General features: G+C 43.2%; 1 protein-coding gene across 4 annotated transcripts in view; it reads left to right on the plus strand.

Moving 5' to 3' along the window:
• LOC128698705 (RING finger protein 141-like) overlaps positions 1-17,211 on the plus strand; it is a 58,639-nt gene extending 41,428 nt beyond the window's left edge. For 2 of the 4 annotated variants that reach the window (XM_070097749.1, XM_070097750.1), the window contains exon 6: positions 14,105-17,211. In XM_070097749.1, the coding sequence (XP_069953850.1) occupies positions 14,105-14,264 (160 nt within the window). In that variant the 3' untranslated portion in view covers positions 14,265-17,211. Of the gene's footprint in view, positions 1-6,857; positions 6,962-14,104 lie in introns of those variants that run through there. The other 2 variants (XR_011393654.1, XM_070097751.1) reach the window with 2 other exon arrangements.
• Positions 17,212-17,887: the final 676 nt, after the last annotated feature.

Genomic DNA, 17,887 nt, shown 5'->3' on the forward strand with positions numbered 1-17,887 from the left:
GGGGGGTTGATGATACACTGGCTTCCTGCTGGGTAGACAAGTTGAGTTGTAGGGTCCTTGGTGTTATTTTTTTCTTACTGCTGTTGTTTCTTCTGCAATATCCTTTCATAGTATCACTAGAGTAGATACTGTGTAGCTATGGCGGAGAAAGCTTGATTTCCCTGAGCTTGGGTTAAGTGATTGTCTGGCAGCGGAGGCAGTGTTTGGGTTAGCAGGGCTGTCTTCCTTAGATCTTCTATTTTGTCAAGATTTGGGTTAGATTCTTAGTATTCTTGGGTCATTTTGTGGTCTACGTGGGTTCATGTAGCTGTACCTTCAATTAGGCCATCACAGACTTTGACGAGCGATGGTTTCTTGAAGAATAAGAGCTGCTAGGATGGCGCTGCTGCCGCTGCCAAACTGAATGCAGACATTCCTGGCACTAAACTAATATTTCCTCCGTTCATTATGTTTTCAGGCTTTACAAATGAATTCCATTTTTATTTTTTATTCACATAATGAATTTTTATTCAAACCAAAAAATAGAAGATTTACTGTCATGCAGTGTTGTAATAATTGTATAAATAATATCACCACATTTGTGAATATATATTAGAGCCACCAGCTGGCGTGTATTAGACGTGCGAGGTCATTTGTTTACACTTGAACATTGGCAAAAATTTAACATTTCCGCTACTTTGAGGTCAGTTTCAAGCCATTTTGAGTACTAAAACCAATCAAAATCATCTCTATTTCTGTAATATATCTTCCATTCTATCAAATGAGACCAAGAAATCGCAAATACAACTATAAAAAAACATACGAGAAAACTCTGCAAAGTTCCTATTTTAATCGAAAATTACGGTCTCGGTTTTTTCTCTCATTATGCACTGTGTGCTGCAGGATTTGTTTTATGTGGTGCACACATACCACATAGATGTATTCTCTCATATCTAGGCCCAAATTTACCGCTCGCAGCTTATCAGAATGAGCTGAGCTCACTGCGTAGATCTACGGTTTGGACCCTCAACGTAAAGCCATAGATCTACGGCACGGACCCTGAAAGGGTTAATCCATTCCAGTAGGTCGGCCGAAAACCAATTTGTACGAAAACTGAAGTAATATTTCCCCTAACAAAATAGTGTAAATCCAATTAATCTGTTCCAGACACCCAAAAAATATTACCAAAAAATGAATTTTATAGAGAATAACTGAAGTTTTATATACAGAAAACAATGAAAACTCAATATAAAGCACTAATGAAATGGACAAATGAACATATAAATTACTTTTGCTTTTATTGAAGACTTTTTAGCGTAAGGAAGATGGTGAGGAGGGAAGAGGGAGGAGAGGTTATCTCTACCACCATCACTACCACCATCACTACCACCCTCTACCACTATCACTACCACCCTCTACCACCATCACAACAACTACCACCATCACTACCACCCTCTACCACCATCACAACAACTACCACCATCACTACCACCCTCCCCCACCATCACTACCACCCTCTACCACCACCACTACCACCCTCTACCACCATCACAACTACCACCATCACTACCACCCTCTACCACCATCACAACAACTACCACCATCACTACCACCCTCCCCCACCATCACTACCACCCTCTACGACCATCACTACCACCCTCTACCACCATCACAACAACTACCACCATCACTACCACCCTCCCCCACCATCACTACCACCATCACTACCACCCTCTACCACCATCACTACCACCCTCTACCACCATCACTACCACCCTCTACCACCATCACTACCACCCTCTACGACCATCACTACCACCCTCTACGACCATCACTACCACCCTCTACCACCATCACTACCACCCTCTACCACCATCACAACAACTACCACCATCACTACCACCCTCTACCACCATCACAACAACTACCACCATCACTACCACCCTCCCCCACCATCACTACCACCCTCTACCACCATCACTACCACCCTCTACCACCATCACAACAACTACCACCATCACTACCACCCTCCCCCACCATCACTACCACCCTCTACGACCATCACTACCACCCTCTACCACCATCACTACCACCCTCCCCCACCATCACTACCACCATCACTACCACCCTCTACCACCATCACTACCACCCTCTACCACCATCACAACAACTACCACCATCACTACCACCCTCTACGACCATCACTACCACCCTCTACGACCTTCACTACCACCCTCTACCACCATCACTACCACCATCACTACCACCATCACTACCACCATCACTATCACCATCACTACCACCACTACCACCATCCCCCACCATCACTACCACCATCACTACCACTCTCAACCACCATCACTACCACCCTCTACCACCATCACTACCACCCTCTACCACCATCACTACCACCCCCTACCACCATCACAACAACTACCACCATCACTACCACCCTCTATGACCATCACTACCACCCTCTACCACCATCACTACCACCCTCTACGACCATCACTACCACCCTCTACCACCATCACTACCACCCTCTACCACCATCACTACCACCCTCTACAACCATCACTACCACCATCACTACCACCCTCTACCACCATCACTACCACCCTCTACCACCATCACTACCACCCTCTACCACCATCACTACCACCCTCTACAACCATCACTACCACCCTCTACCACCATCACTACCACCATCACTACCACCATCACTACCACCATCACTACCACCATCACTACCACCATCACTACCACCCTCTACCACCATCACTACCACCATCACTACCACCCTCTACCACCATCACTACCACCATCACTACCACCCTCTACCACCATCACTACCACCCTCTACCACCATCACTACCACCCTCTACCACCATCACTACCACCCTCTACCACCATCACTACCACCATCACTACCACCCTCTACCACCATCACTACCACCCTCTACCACCATCACTACCACCCTCTACCACCATCACTACCACCCTCTACCACCATCACTACTGCCCTCTACCACCATCACTACCACCCTCTACCACCATCACTACCACCATCACTACCACCCTCTACCACCATCACTACCACCCTCTACCACCATCACTACCACCCTCTACCACCATTACTAAAACCCTCTACCACCATCACTACCACCCTCTACCACCATTACTACCACCATCACTACCATCCTCTACCACCATTACTAAAACCCTCTACCACCATCACTACCACCCTCTACCACCATCACTACCACCCTCTACCACCATCACTACCACCTTCTACCACCATCACAACAACTACCACCATAACTACCACCATCACTACCACCATCACTACCACCCTCTACTACCATCAGTACCACCATCACTACCACCCTCTACCACCATCTCTACCACCCTCTACCACCATCACTACCACCCTCTACCACCATCACTACCACCCTCTACCACCATCACTACCACCCTCTACCACCATCACTACCACCCTCTACCACCATCACTACCACCCTCTACCACCATCACTACTGCCCTCTACCACCATCACTACCACCCTCTACCACCATTACTACCACCATCACTACCACCCTCTACCACCATCACTACCACCCTCTACCACCATCACTACCACCCTCTACCACCATCACTACCACCCTCTACCACCATCACTACCACCCTCTACCACCATCACTACCACCATCACTACCACCATCACTACCACCCTCTACCACCATCACTACCATCCTCTACCACCATCACTACCCCCCTCTACCACCCTCTACCACCATCACTACCACCTTCTACCACCATCACAACAACTACCACCCTCCCTCACCATCACTACCACCACTACCACCATCACTACCACCCTCTACCACCATCACTACCATCACTACCACCATCACTACCACCCTCTACCACCATCACTACCACCCTCTACCACCATCACTACCACCCTCTACCACCATCACTACCACCCTCACTACCACCCTCTACTACCACCCTCTACCACCACCCTCTACCACCACCCTCTACCACCATCACTACCACCTTCTACCACCATTACTACCTCCCTCTACCACCATTACTACCACCCTCTACCACCATCACTACCACCCTCTACCACCATCACTACCACCCTCTACCACCATCACTACCACCCTCTACCACCATCACTACCACCCTCTACCACCATCACTACCACCCTCTACCACCATCACTACCACCATCACTGCCACCATTACTACCACCATCACTGCCACCATTACTACCACCCTCTACCACCATTACTACCACCCTCTACCACCCTCTCTACCACCATCACTACCACCATCACTACCACCATCACTACCACCCTCTACCACCCTCTACCACCACCATCACTACCACCCTCTACCACCCTCTACCACCATCACTACCATCATCACTACCACCCTCTACTACCATCACTACCACCATCACTACCACCATCACTACCACCCTCTACTACCATCACTACCACCCTCTACTACCATCACTACCACCCTCTACTACCATCACTACCACCCTCTACCACCATCACTACCACCCTCTACCACCATCACTACCACCCTCTACCACCATCACTACCACCCTCTACCACCATCACTACCACCCTCTACCACCATCACTACCACCCTCTACCACCATCACTACCACCCTTTACCACCATCACTACCACCCTCTACCACCATCACTACCACCCTCTACCACTACCACCCTCTACCACCATCACTACCACCATTACTACCACCATCACTACCACCCTCTACCACCATCACTACCACCCTCTACCACCATCACTACCACCCTCTACCACCATCACTACCACCTTCTACCACCATCACTACTTCCATCACTACCACCCTCTACCACCCTCTACCACCATCACTACCACCCTCTACCACCATCACTACCACCCTCTACCACCATCACTACCACCTTCTACCACCATCACAACTACCACCCTCCCTCACTATCACTACCACCATCACTACCACCACTACCACCATCACTACCACCCTCTACCACCATCACTACCACCATCACTACCACCCTCTACCACCATCACTACCACCCTCTACCACCATCACTACCGACTCTACCACCATCACTACCACCATCACTACCACCATCACTACCACCCTCTACTACCACCCTCTACCACCACCCTCTACCACCATCACTACCACCATCACTACCACCTTCTACCACCATTACTACCACCCTCTACCACCATTACTACCACCCTCTACCACCATCACTACCACCCTCTACCACCATCACTACCACCCTCTACCACCATCACTACCACCCTCTACCACCATCACTACCACCCTCTACCACCATCACTACCACCATCACTGCCACCATTACTACCATTATCACTGCCACCATTACTACCACCCTCTACCACCATTACTACCACCCTCTACCACCCTCTCTACCACCATCACTACCACCATCACTACCACCATCACTGCCACCATTACTACCATTATCACTGCCACCATCACTACCACCCTCTACCACCACTACCACCCTCTACCACCCTCTACCACCACCATCACTACCACCCTCTACCACCATCACTACCATCATCACTACCACCCTCTACCACCATCACTACCACCATCACTACCACCATCACTACCACCCTCTACTACCATCACTACCACCCTCTACTACCATCACTACCACCCTCTACCACCATCACTACCACCCTCTACCACCATCACTACCACCCTCTACCACCATCACTACCACCCTCTACCACCATCACTACCACCATCACTACCACCCTCTACCACCATCACTACCACCCTCTACCACCATCACTACCACCCTCTACCACCATCACCACCACCCTCTACCACCACCCTCTACCACCATCACTACCACCTTCTACCACCATCACTACCACCTTCTACCACCATCACTACCACCCTCTACCACCATCACTACCACCCTCTACCACCATCACTACCACCCTCTACCACCATCACTACCACCCTCTACCACCATCACTACCACCATCACTACCACCCTCTACCCCCATCACTACCACCCTCTACCACCATCACTACCACCCTCCACCACCATCACTATCACCCTCCACCACCATCACTACCACCCTCTACCACCATCACTACCACTATCAACCTCTACCACCATTACTACCACCCTCTACCACCACCACTACCACCCTCTATGAGTAACAAAGGCAGACTGAGTGACGAATGTATGAGCAGCCGTGTCCTGTGAGCAGGCGGACATGTTTGGTATGGACGATTTCCGAACGGATGTACGAAAACGGGAAAAATTTCGCCGAGAAAGTGGTCAAAAACTGAATTTTACGATAACCAGGCCGGACGAGAACTGATTTTCCACTGTACTTATTGATGAGGACACTGATGTTAGTATAAAGTTTTGATATTATGAAAGGGTGAATCTTAATGTAGATAGTGAGACTAGTATATCTGCAGGTAGAAGAGTGGTTGTCCTGAGCCCTCCATGGATCCATTAACATTGGGAGAAGTAGAAGGAGAACTCCATTTTGCCATTTAGTATAAAATATAAAATAAAATGTTTATTTTCCAAGATACATTTGTGTGTTATAGTACAGTAGGGAGCATTGAAATTTTGGTCAAAGCTGCACTCTTCAGGCATTGTTCCTTATATACATCTTAGATTCAGTGCAAAATATGAAGTTGATTGGTTGAGGTCTAGCCTACAGCATTTGTGATTGAAATTTTTTAATATGTCTGTATTACTGAGTAGCGCAGCACAGTGCTTTATATACTGTGTCTATGTACTCTTCATTATTTATAAACATTAACTAACTTTCTCAGTGATTATACTGGAGCTGCCATTGCTACCGCCACCTTAATGGACTATGGATGACAAAAGTCAAGTTAATAATAAAAAAAGGCACAATACCGTGACTGGAACGATACACAAATAACCCGCACATAAAAGAGAGAAGCTTACGATGACGTTTTGGTCCGACTTGGACCATTTACAAAGTCACACTAACCAGAAGTGGAGCAGGACGGCTATATATAGGCAGGAAGAGGTGGTGGTAGTAGTAGTAGTAGTACAAGAATGGTATATAATACTGACAAGGTGAAATTAAGACACATGCGCAACACCCGGGCATCCCTATCGTAGACGTTTCGCCATCCAGCCAGCCACTGGATGGTGAAACGTCCACAACAAAGACACCCAGACGCCGCACATGTGTCTTAATTTCATCAGTGGCAGTAGTAGTAGTAGTAGAAGAGGTAGTAGTAGTGGTAGAAGTGGGGAATAAGGAGGACAAGCCAGTCAAATACAAAGGAAGGGGAGCACTGCAAGAGAGGTAGATGCCCACAGAGGGAGAGCAAGCGCACAGAGGTGCGTGAAAGGGGAAGTGGTGAAATAAATGAAGAAGGAACAGAAACATGAGACAGAAGAGAGAAAGACAACCCAGAGGAGAAAAAGGAAAGAGGAGAGGGGAAGAGGGAGAAGAAGAAAAAGAAAAAGAAAAAATGAGAAGTCAGGTTAAGTCACGGGTGTTTTGAAGTTTGGAGCATTTTACAATGTAGTGGGAGAGGAAGGCATCTACAGAGGCAAAGCCAGGGCTAAGATTCAATCAAGGAAAGTTGTGTATTAGAGAGGATTCAACTAGACGGCGACTGTTCGAGTTGGAAGTAGGGAAGACAGCTTTAGCAGAAGACCAGTCAAAAGGATGGCTATGATCTCTGATGTGACAGAAAAGAGCATTGTTAGTGTTGGCAAGCCTAACACTATTTTTGTGCTCCCTAAGTCTGTCAGAAAGAGATCAACCAGTTTCTCCGAAGTATTGAAGAGGACAGGAGGAGCAAGAAATAGAGTAGACACCAGGAATATCTGTAGAGGGAGGAGAGGTATGAACGAGATCAGTGCGAAGAGAGTTAGTCTGGCGGAAGGTAAGCTTGATGTCTAAGGGACGGAGAGAATTATTGAGATTAGAAAGACCGGAAATGTAGGGAAGGCAGAGGATAGAAGGATTCCCAGGAGTAGAGAGTTTGGGAGAGAAGAAATTACGTTTAGCACGTGAGAGGGCAGAGTCTATGAAATGGGAAGGGTAGCCAAGACGGGAAAACTAATTATGAAGAGTGGAAATTTCTGCTGGAAGGAACTGAGGATCACAGATGCGGAGGGCACGGAGAAAGAGGGAGATAAGAACACTTTTCTTGACAATTCTCTTCGTCCCTTAGACATCAAGCTTGCCTTCCGCCAGACTAACGCTCTTCGCACTAATCTCGTTCATACCTCTCCTCCCTCTACAGATGTTCCTAGTGTCTACTTTATTTCTTGCTCCTCCTGTCCTCTTCAATACTTCGGAGAAACTGGTCGATCTCTCTCTGACAGACTTAGGGAGCACAAAAATAGTGTTAGGCTTGCTGACACTAACAATGCTCTTTTCTGTCACGTCAGAGATCATAGCCATCCTATTGACTGGTCTTCTGCTAAAACTGTCTTCCCTACTTCCAACTCGAACAGTCGCTGTCTAGTTGAATCCTCTCTAATACACAACTTTCCTTGTATGAATCTAAGCCCTGGCTTCATCTCTGTAGATGCCTTCCTCTCCCACTACATTGTAAAATGCTCCAAACTTCAGAACACCCGTGACTTAACCTGACTTCTCATTTTTTCTTTTTCTTTTTCTTCTTCTCCCTCTTCCCCTCTCCTCTTTCCTTTTTCTCCTCTGGGTTGTCTTTCTCTCTTCTGTCTCATGTTTCTGTTCCTTCTTCATTTATTTCACCACTTCCCCTTTCACGCACCTCTGTGCGCTTGCTCTCCCTCTGTGGGCATCTACCTCTCTTGCAGTGCTCCCCTTCCTTTGTATTTGACTGGCTCGTCCTCCTTATTCCCCACTTCTACCACTACTACTACCTCTTCTACTACTACTACTACTACTACTACCACTGATGAAATTAAGACACATGTGCGGCGTCTGGGTGTCTTTGTTGTGGACGTTTCGCCATCCAGTGGCTGGCTGGATGGCGAAACGTCTACGATAGGGATGCCCGGGTGTTGCGCATATGTCTTAATTTCATCTTGTCGGTATTATATACCATTCTTGTACTACTACTACTACTACCACCACCACCTCTTCCTGCCTATACAGTGGACCCCCGCATAACGATGGCATCGCATAGCGATTTTTCCGCATAACGATTACTTTTATCGCAAAATTTTTGCCCCGCATACCGATTAAAAACCCGCATACCGATTTTCGTCCGAGACGCGTCCAATGTGCCCTCACATGTGCCGGCCGTCCCATTGTTTACCAGCCAGCCTCCGCGGTAACATCCAAGCATACACTCGGAATATTTCGTATTATTACAGTGTTTTCGGTGGTGTTTCTGGAAAATAAGTGACCATGGGCCCCAAGAAAGCTTCTAGTGCCAACCCTGTGGTAAAAAGGGTGAGAATTAGTATGGAAATTAAGAAAGATTTTGAAGGGTTTGGGGCTAACCCTGAGAAGCCTATGCCAGTTGTGGAATCCATTGTGCCTACTTCAAAGATTAAGGAAATGTGTGCAGAGTGGTTTGAACTGCAAACCTTTATAGATGAAAATCACCCTGACACAGCTGTTGCAAGCCGTGCTTGTGACTATTTCAATGACAATGTTATGGCCCATTTTAGGAAAGTCTTGAAGAAACGGGAGGTACAGAGCTCTATGGACAGATTTGTTGTGCGACAGAGGTCCAGTGACTCTGAAGCTGGTCCTAGTGGCATTAAAAGAAGAAGGGAAGTAACCCCAGAAAAGGACTTGCTACCTCAAGTCCTAATGGAAGGGGATTCCCCTTCTAAACAGTAAGAAGATAATGCTCTCCCCTCCTCCCATCCCATCAATCATCACCAGATCTTCAATAAAAGTAAGTGTCATGTAATTGTGCATGCCTTTTTCAGTTTGTGTGTATTAAAATTAACATTTCATGTGGTAAAAAAAATTTTTTTCATACTTTTGGGCGTCTTGCACGGATTAATTTTATTTCCATTATTTCTTATGGGGAAAATTAATTCGCATAACGATTATTTCGCATAACGATGAGCCCTCTTGCACGGATTAAAATCGTTAACCGGGGGTCCACTGTATATAGCCGCCCTGCTCCACTTCTGGTTAGTGTGACTTTGTAAATGGTCCAAGTCGGACTGAAACGTCGTCGTAAGCTTCTCTCTTTTATGTGCGGGTTATTTGTGTAAAAGTCAAGTTATTGGACTACAGAAGTTACGAGATGCCAGACACAAATACCATATGGAGAGGCAAGAAAATGAGGTAGCAAACTTGGAAAATATCACATCACTGTGTTTTGATGGTAAGACGACCTCTACTCGTGTAATAGCAAAGAATGAGAAGACCAAGAAATGGAGTCCAAAGATAGTGGCGAAAGATCATTACATCATCATGGTGGAGCCCGGCACTGAATATCTCACTCATGTGACTCCCAAGTCAAGCCATGGAAAGGAGATTGCCAAGACTGACTATGCACTTCTGGTGGAACAGAAACTAACTCGGCAGCCTGTTGTATGTGTTGGTAGTGACGGAACCAACATAAATGTCGGAGGTGACAGTGGAGCCATTCTTCTTGAAGTGTTGCTTGATCATCCGGTCCATTATTTCATCTGTCAGCTTCATGGAAATGAGCTGCCATTCTGGGCTAGCAAACTTTAAGGTTATAGAATTTGAGACAACTGATGATTGGTTTTGGAGTTTTTGTCAACGCTATGGCTTTATTATAAGAAAAACCTATGTACCATCTGTATCTCCCTCACAATCTACCTGTCTGTCTCCCACACCATCTGCAGTGATACTGCTGGAGCTTTACAGTTCCACTGACGTAGAATAAGTTATTCTGGGTCACCATTAGACCACATGGGAATACTGTACTATATTGTATATCTAAGCTCATCTATCCACCAGAAAAGGTAAGAAAAAGTATTATACTGTGTACTCTATTGTACAGTGTAACCTCGGTATGCGACCTTAATTCATTCCAGAAGGCTGTTCGAGTGCCAGTCCATTTGAGTATCAAATAAGTTCTTCCCAACGAATTTTCTGTTTGGTTGGCTGTTATCACTGATCTTCGTAGGCCCCATGGTGACTTATTTATACAAATACAAAAAAAAAAAAAAATACAAAGAGACACAAAATAGTTTACAACGAAGTTCTGGCAGGTCATATTTGTTTGATAGAGTGCCAAACCTTGTTTGAGTAGGGAGCTGGTCGTGTACCGAGGTTCCACTGTATTATACAGCGCTCTACTTTTAACCCATTTTCTTTTCAGCTTCATTTACAGGTAATACTGTATTGTAATCTAGTTTATTCTGTGTCCAGTAGTTCAACACTACTGCAGAAAGTGTGTTTTATTGGGTGTTTGTCCATGTCTGGTAGTTGATTGATTAAGCGAACTACATCTACCTAATTGAAACATTCAGTATAATGGAATTTTTGATAAATTAGACACCCCATCCCCATTTTTAGTAAATTTTTGTTGGACCTTTACTGTATAATGTTTGTACCTGTGTAATGAGAACAGGAATTAGTCACCAAGTGTTTGTTATAAATAAAACAGTACAGTGGAACCTCTACTTACGAGTGCATCCACATGCGGGTTTTTCCAGATACGAGCAGCTGCTCGGTCGAGTTTTGCTTCCAGACGCGAGCAAAATTTCCAGATGCGAGTGGGCCTCAAGGGAGGTTAATTGACACTGGTGAGGGGGCTCTTGCTCTTGATCTAGGGAATTGGATCTCAGTTTGTTGGACTATCTTATTGAAACTTAGGCAATGTATGATGAAAAGATGCTTCTTTACGTACACCAAAAATGAAAGAAATTGGACCATAAATAACGGAATTCATTTCTCAGCCATTAGCCTCCCCTTAGCGGTATATTTTCGTATGGTTTTTATGGTTGTACAGTATTCTTGTTTTATTCGTTCTCTTGCGATAGAATGGAAGATATACTACAAAAATAACTATGATTTTAATTGGTTTCACGATGAAAAGTACCTTGAAATTGAGCTCAAAATAGCAGAAATGTTCGATTCTTTGGCGACTTCAGTGGTAGACATCATGAGGTAGCAGTGGCAGACAGCATGAAGCAGCAGTGACAGACAGCATGAAGCAGCAGTGACAGACAGCATGAAGCAGCAGTGACAGACAGCATGAAGCAGCAGTGGCAGACAGCATGAAGCAACAGTGGCAGACATCATGAGGTAGCAGTGGCAGGCAACATGAAGCAGCAGTGACAGACAGCATGAAGCAGCAGTGACAGACAGCATGAAGCAGCAGTGGCAGACAGCATGAAGCAACAGTGGCAGACAGCATGAAGCAGCAGTGACAGACAGCATGAAGCAGCAGTGACAGACAGCATGAAGCAACAGTGGCAGACATCATGAGGTAGCAGTGGCAGGCAACATGAAGCAGCAGTGACAGACAACATGAAGCAGCAGTTGCAAAGTGTTGCATTAAGAGTGTAGCATTTAAATGTAGCATTAAGAGTATAGCATTAAGTGAAGCATTAAGAGTGTAGTCACTCTGTCTAACTTTTTTGGGTTATCCTAGGTTCTCTGCACATGTAGTCAGGAGCAGGAATAGCCACTGTGATGGGCCTATAAACCCCAACAACAATGGCTGCTGTCACCACCACTAGCCACATAACTAATGACATGTATTTTATTCATTCTAGTGTATATATCATGTTTCTGTGTTATTAGTATTGTTTATTATGTCATATTACATGAACTGTGATAGATAAATAAACTGTAGAGATGATATTAGGGAAATTTTTAAAGTATTTTCTCGTGCCTGGAATTCCACTAGAACGAATTAATTCCATTTCAGTTAATTTATATGAAGAAAATTGCCTGCAAACGAGCAAATCCAGTTGCGAGCAAGGTCATGGAACAGATTAAACTCATAAGTAGAGGTTCCACTGTACTACTAGATACTGTATTCATTGTGGAATACAGTATATGGCTACAAGTTAGCCTTAGTAAGCATAAATGGTATCAAAGTAGAGGTCAAGAAGCAGGGAAGGATAGAGAAAAGATTAAATACTGTACTAATAGTACATGTACAGTACTGTAACATACAACTAAAGAAAAATTAAGACAGTTGACAGCCACTGAAGAATTTGGCTTAAAATAATGCATTGTAATGTACAGTATAATTGTTTTACTTGATACCCTTTTATTCTATTTAGAATGATCTAAAATATATTGTTTCATGGGAAAAGAATTCTTTTGTAAGCCATGCATGTTGTAGGAGGCAAATAAAATCCCAGGAGCAAGGGGCTAGCAACCCCTTCTTCTGTATGAATTACTGAATTTAAAAAGAAAAAGTTAAATTTTCCTTTTTAGGTCACCCTGCCTCAGTGGGATGTGGCCAGTTCGTTGAAAACAAATATTTATACAGCCTCTCCTCACTAAGTAGTGTACTCGTTTACCAACAACTCGTACTTATGACGGGCTCTTTGACTAGTATGCATACCTAAATATTGTATATTGGAGCTGATTTCCTTTATTCTTTTTATTACAATATACAGTACACTACTGTACAAACATTTGAAAATATACTAAAAATGTTATAAATGGTGCAAAGGTGACATTAAAACTATATAAAAGATGGTTGACACAAACCCACTACCATTATACTGTGCTCCTTGCTTAGCCATGAATTCATTTACTGATGCGATCTTAGGAACGGAACTCCGTCGTTAAGTGAGGATAGGCTGTATTGGAATTAGAAAATAATATATGAAATTTTGAATTTTCAAAGTAAGAGCTACAATTTCAAATCTCAATTTGGATAATATTTCTAATTCAGATACAGTATTTTTTTATTTTTAATAAGAAAAATAATAAATTTCCCTTATTTGGAATTTTATGTAATTCGTATATAGTACACTAACAGACACAGTAATATGAATAAGAGATATTACTGTGTTGCATTAAGTAGGGATATGTGAAGGTGGGAAGAGACTCATCTCTGGTAATGCTTTCATATACAGTTCAAAAAAATAGGCCATTCAACTGGTTTACCTGTGTCTTTGGGTTTCTTTCCAGGACTGTGGTAGATAGAACCTGCCCTGTCTGCAGAGAATCTCTGAAGAACACAGATGACACCTGGGTGCTCTCAGAAGTTCCTGATAATGATGAGGTGACTGAAGAAATTCGCAGAGCACTCATTGGTTTAGCTGGGAGTGAATCTCAGAGTTCAGTGTGAAGACCCTTAACCTTTTATACAGTGACAGACCTATTTTTCCCAGAATTATGGTACTGTATATATGTTCATGCAAAATCTTCAAATTTGAGTTTTTTTTTTTTTTTTTTTTTTTTTATCACACTGGCCGATTCCCACCAAGGCAGGGTGGCCCGAAAAAGAAAAACTTTCACCATCATTCACTCCATCACTGTCTTGCCAGAAGGGTGCTTTACACTACAGTTTTTAAACTGCAACATTAACACCCCTCCTTCAGAGTGCAGGCACTGTACTTCCCATCTCCAGGACTCAAGTCCGGCCTGCCGGTTTCCCTGAACCCCTTCATAAATGTTACTTTGCTCACACTCCAACAGCACGTCAAGTATTAAAAACCATTTGTCTCCATTCACTCCTATCAAACACGCTCACGCATGCCTGCTGGAAGTCCAAGCCCCTCGCACACAAAACCTCCTTTACCCCCTCCCTCCAACCTCCAACCTATTGAGTTTGTTGTATGGGTGTAAAAAAAAAAACTATGTAGAACAAGCTTTTTTGGGGACTGTTTTTCTCAGGGTTGAGCTATATCAAGTCGTACAGAGGAAAATTAAGGCCAGTATGGCTCTTCCTTTTCCATGGCTGACTTTACAGACCTCATCAAAATGTATAAATTTAAACTACAGTAAACCATTGATTAACCAGAGATCATACTACTAGTTTTTCTCTGACAGCTATAGAAAGCATAACCAGTCATAGCACAGAAACAATTGCTGTTACACTCTTTAAAATGTGGAAGGATCAATCTACACACATATTTGTGACAGTTCACGCAGTGGGTTTTTTCCCATCGAAACCTTGGGACTATGCATTGAGTGGAGAGCCACATCATTAATAACATCTTGTCTACTCTACAGTTTCAGTCACAACTCGTCCAAGACTGCAGACAGAAAGCCCAAAAAATCCTATCCGCTCCCCAAAAAAGATGACTCAGATAGTGTAGATCTACTCACCAAGGCACTGAAGAGAAGGGATACTAATGTAACAGTTGTCACATCAGAAACCACTTTTGACACCAGACCTGGATACAAATCAATTAGCAGCAGTGTTGGTGTATACAGTACACCATTCCACATGCAGGCTGTGGTAAATAATACTGTACATAAGAGAAATGCCACAGAACTGAAACACTGGTGCTTGGAAACATCAGTATGCTTTTAGAATCCATAACACAGTCTCCATGGGGAAGTGGAACAGAATTCTTCCTCCATAAGCCAGTCGTGTCATAAGAGGCGACTAAAATGCCAAGAGTTAGGGGCTAATAACCCCTTCTCCTGTATATATTGCTAAATTTAAAAAGAGAAACTTTTGTTTTTCTTTTTGGGCTATCCTGCTTTGGTAGGATACAGCCGGTTTGTTGAAAGAACACAAACAGTGCATGCGTCATTCACTGGGACAAACATGCACACCTTATTGTATGGAAAAACACCAAACTTCATTATTAAAAAGGGGGACAGCTTGTGATAATTGTTACTAGATCATCAGTACAGCAGTTACTATTGAATAGAACCAGGCTGCCTTCAGCCTAGCAAAACCTTGGCACACATTATCTTGTAAGGTAAATACCCAGCCCATAATGCAGCAGTAGTTTAAACCTTGATAGTGGACCAGGTGGCTGACTATAGTCCTGCACTACCCACATCATCAGCACTTGATATATTATTTTGTGCTATTCTTGCCTCACTCTTCTTCTTTTTTTTTTTTTTTTTTTTGTGTGTGTGTGTGTGTGTGTGTGTGTGTGTGTGTGTGTGTGTGTGTGTGTGTGTGTGTGTGTGTGTGTGTGTGTGTGTGTGGTTTTCTGTGTTTGTCTGTCTCTGTTTGAATGCATGTTTAGATGTATGTATGGCTTGATCAAGCTCAGTCTTGGACATAATATAGTCCCTATAAAAATTTGTTCTGCATACTGTGTCTTCGTTCTCATACCTGTTGGTATTTCACTCTACATTCAGTTTGTATTTGTTGTTCATCTGTCCTTTGCTGCCAGTATCATATATGGCAGTGTCATATTAATTCTGATCATGACACTGAAAATAATATACTAAAATTGATCCTTGAGAAGAGATGCATTAAAATTACATTTCTTTATTATTTAAAAATCATTAGTCATTTATTTCCTTGAGGGAGGTGCCTTGATGAAGATGAGAGGCTTTTGATTCAGGGAATTGAACCTGTCATCCTTTTCCTTGGATCAAATCTGATTTTCTCTCATTCCCATATGCTCTGTGACCCTATGGGTTGAATGCTCCTCCCATGAGTATAATAATAATAGTCATATAGTAAATAAGGTACTTTAGGAGTATTATGAGCTCGTGTAATTAGATGAGGTTACCACCACTTCTCTGGTTCTCACGTACTGTGTGAAGTTTTTTTCTAAGACAATAATGTAAGCTAAGCTCAAGCTATATGGCAGATTAGTTATTAAAAAAAAAATCAGATACAATGAGGCTAATTATGTAGGTGTATTAAAACTTTCTATAGCAGTTTGATACTTTTTAGAAATTACATACAGTACAGTATAGTATAATACATTTGAAAAAGGTATTAAGGTTAGGCTAACTCTGCATATAAATCTGGGTAGCACTGTGTTATGTTGAGGGTAGTATGCATACATATATATATTTAGTGACATGAGGTGTCAAAGCTGACAGTATCTTCTCTCTGATTATGCAGCTCCACTCCATCACACAAGCCTCTCAAGGGCATTAAGCCACTATACTATATTTCTTATTGATATATACAGTTTTATATTTAGCTCAGTATAGTATATAAAAACTATAAAATATGGAAGAAATTTATCTTCTGATATGAAGAAACAAGTAGATTAGAAATATATAGAATGCCAATTATGTAAATGTTTCCAAATATATTATAGCTGACTTGTATCATTTAATAAAGTGCTATTAAAGGAATAATAAAATTTATCATTTTATTCAATTTTCAGTGGATATATTTATTTCTGAAGGTAAGTTTCAGTGTAAGCTGAATAAAACTAAAGCCTACTAACATTAATGTGGTATTTCCCTGTCTTACTGCACTTGTCTTAGATGTTTATATACACAGAGCAGAGCTGAGGAAGTTATAATGATGTGCTGCAAACTGATAATGTTAAAAGTAAAACAAGTTAAAGAAGATTGAAAATGCTACTATGGGTTTGTAAGCTTGAATGAGGCATATTGATTTTAAATGTATACCATATACTGTAGGTGTGTGAGGCATTATGTAGAATGAAATGGGGTAAAGCAGCTGGAACTGATGGGATCATGACAAATGTTAAAAGCAGGGGGAGATATATTGTTGGAGTGGTTGGTATTTTTGTTAAATGTGTGAAACAGGGGAAGGTACCTAGGGATTGGCAGAGAGTGTATGTAATTCCTTTGTATAAAGGGAAGGGGGACTAAAGAGACTAAAAATTATAGGGGAATAAGTTTACTGAGTAGAGCAGGATTGCAGATGAGCAAGGAGGCTTTACAATGTGTAGATCAGGTGTTTACACTGAAGCATATATGTGAACAATATTTAGATAAAGTTAAGGAAATGTTCATTGCATTTATGAATTTAGAGAAGGCATATGATAGTGGATAGGGGAGCAATGT

Source organism: Cherax quadricarinatus, chromosome 59, assembly GCF_038502225.1.
Source record: "Cherax quadricarinatus isolate ZL_2023a chromosome 59, ASM3850222v1, whole genome shotgun sequence".
Taxonomy (NCBI): Eukaryota; Metazoa; Arthropoda; class Malacostraca; order Decapoda; family Parastacidae; genus Cherax; species Cherax quadricarinatus.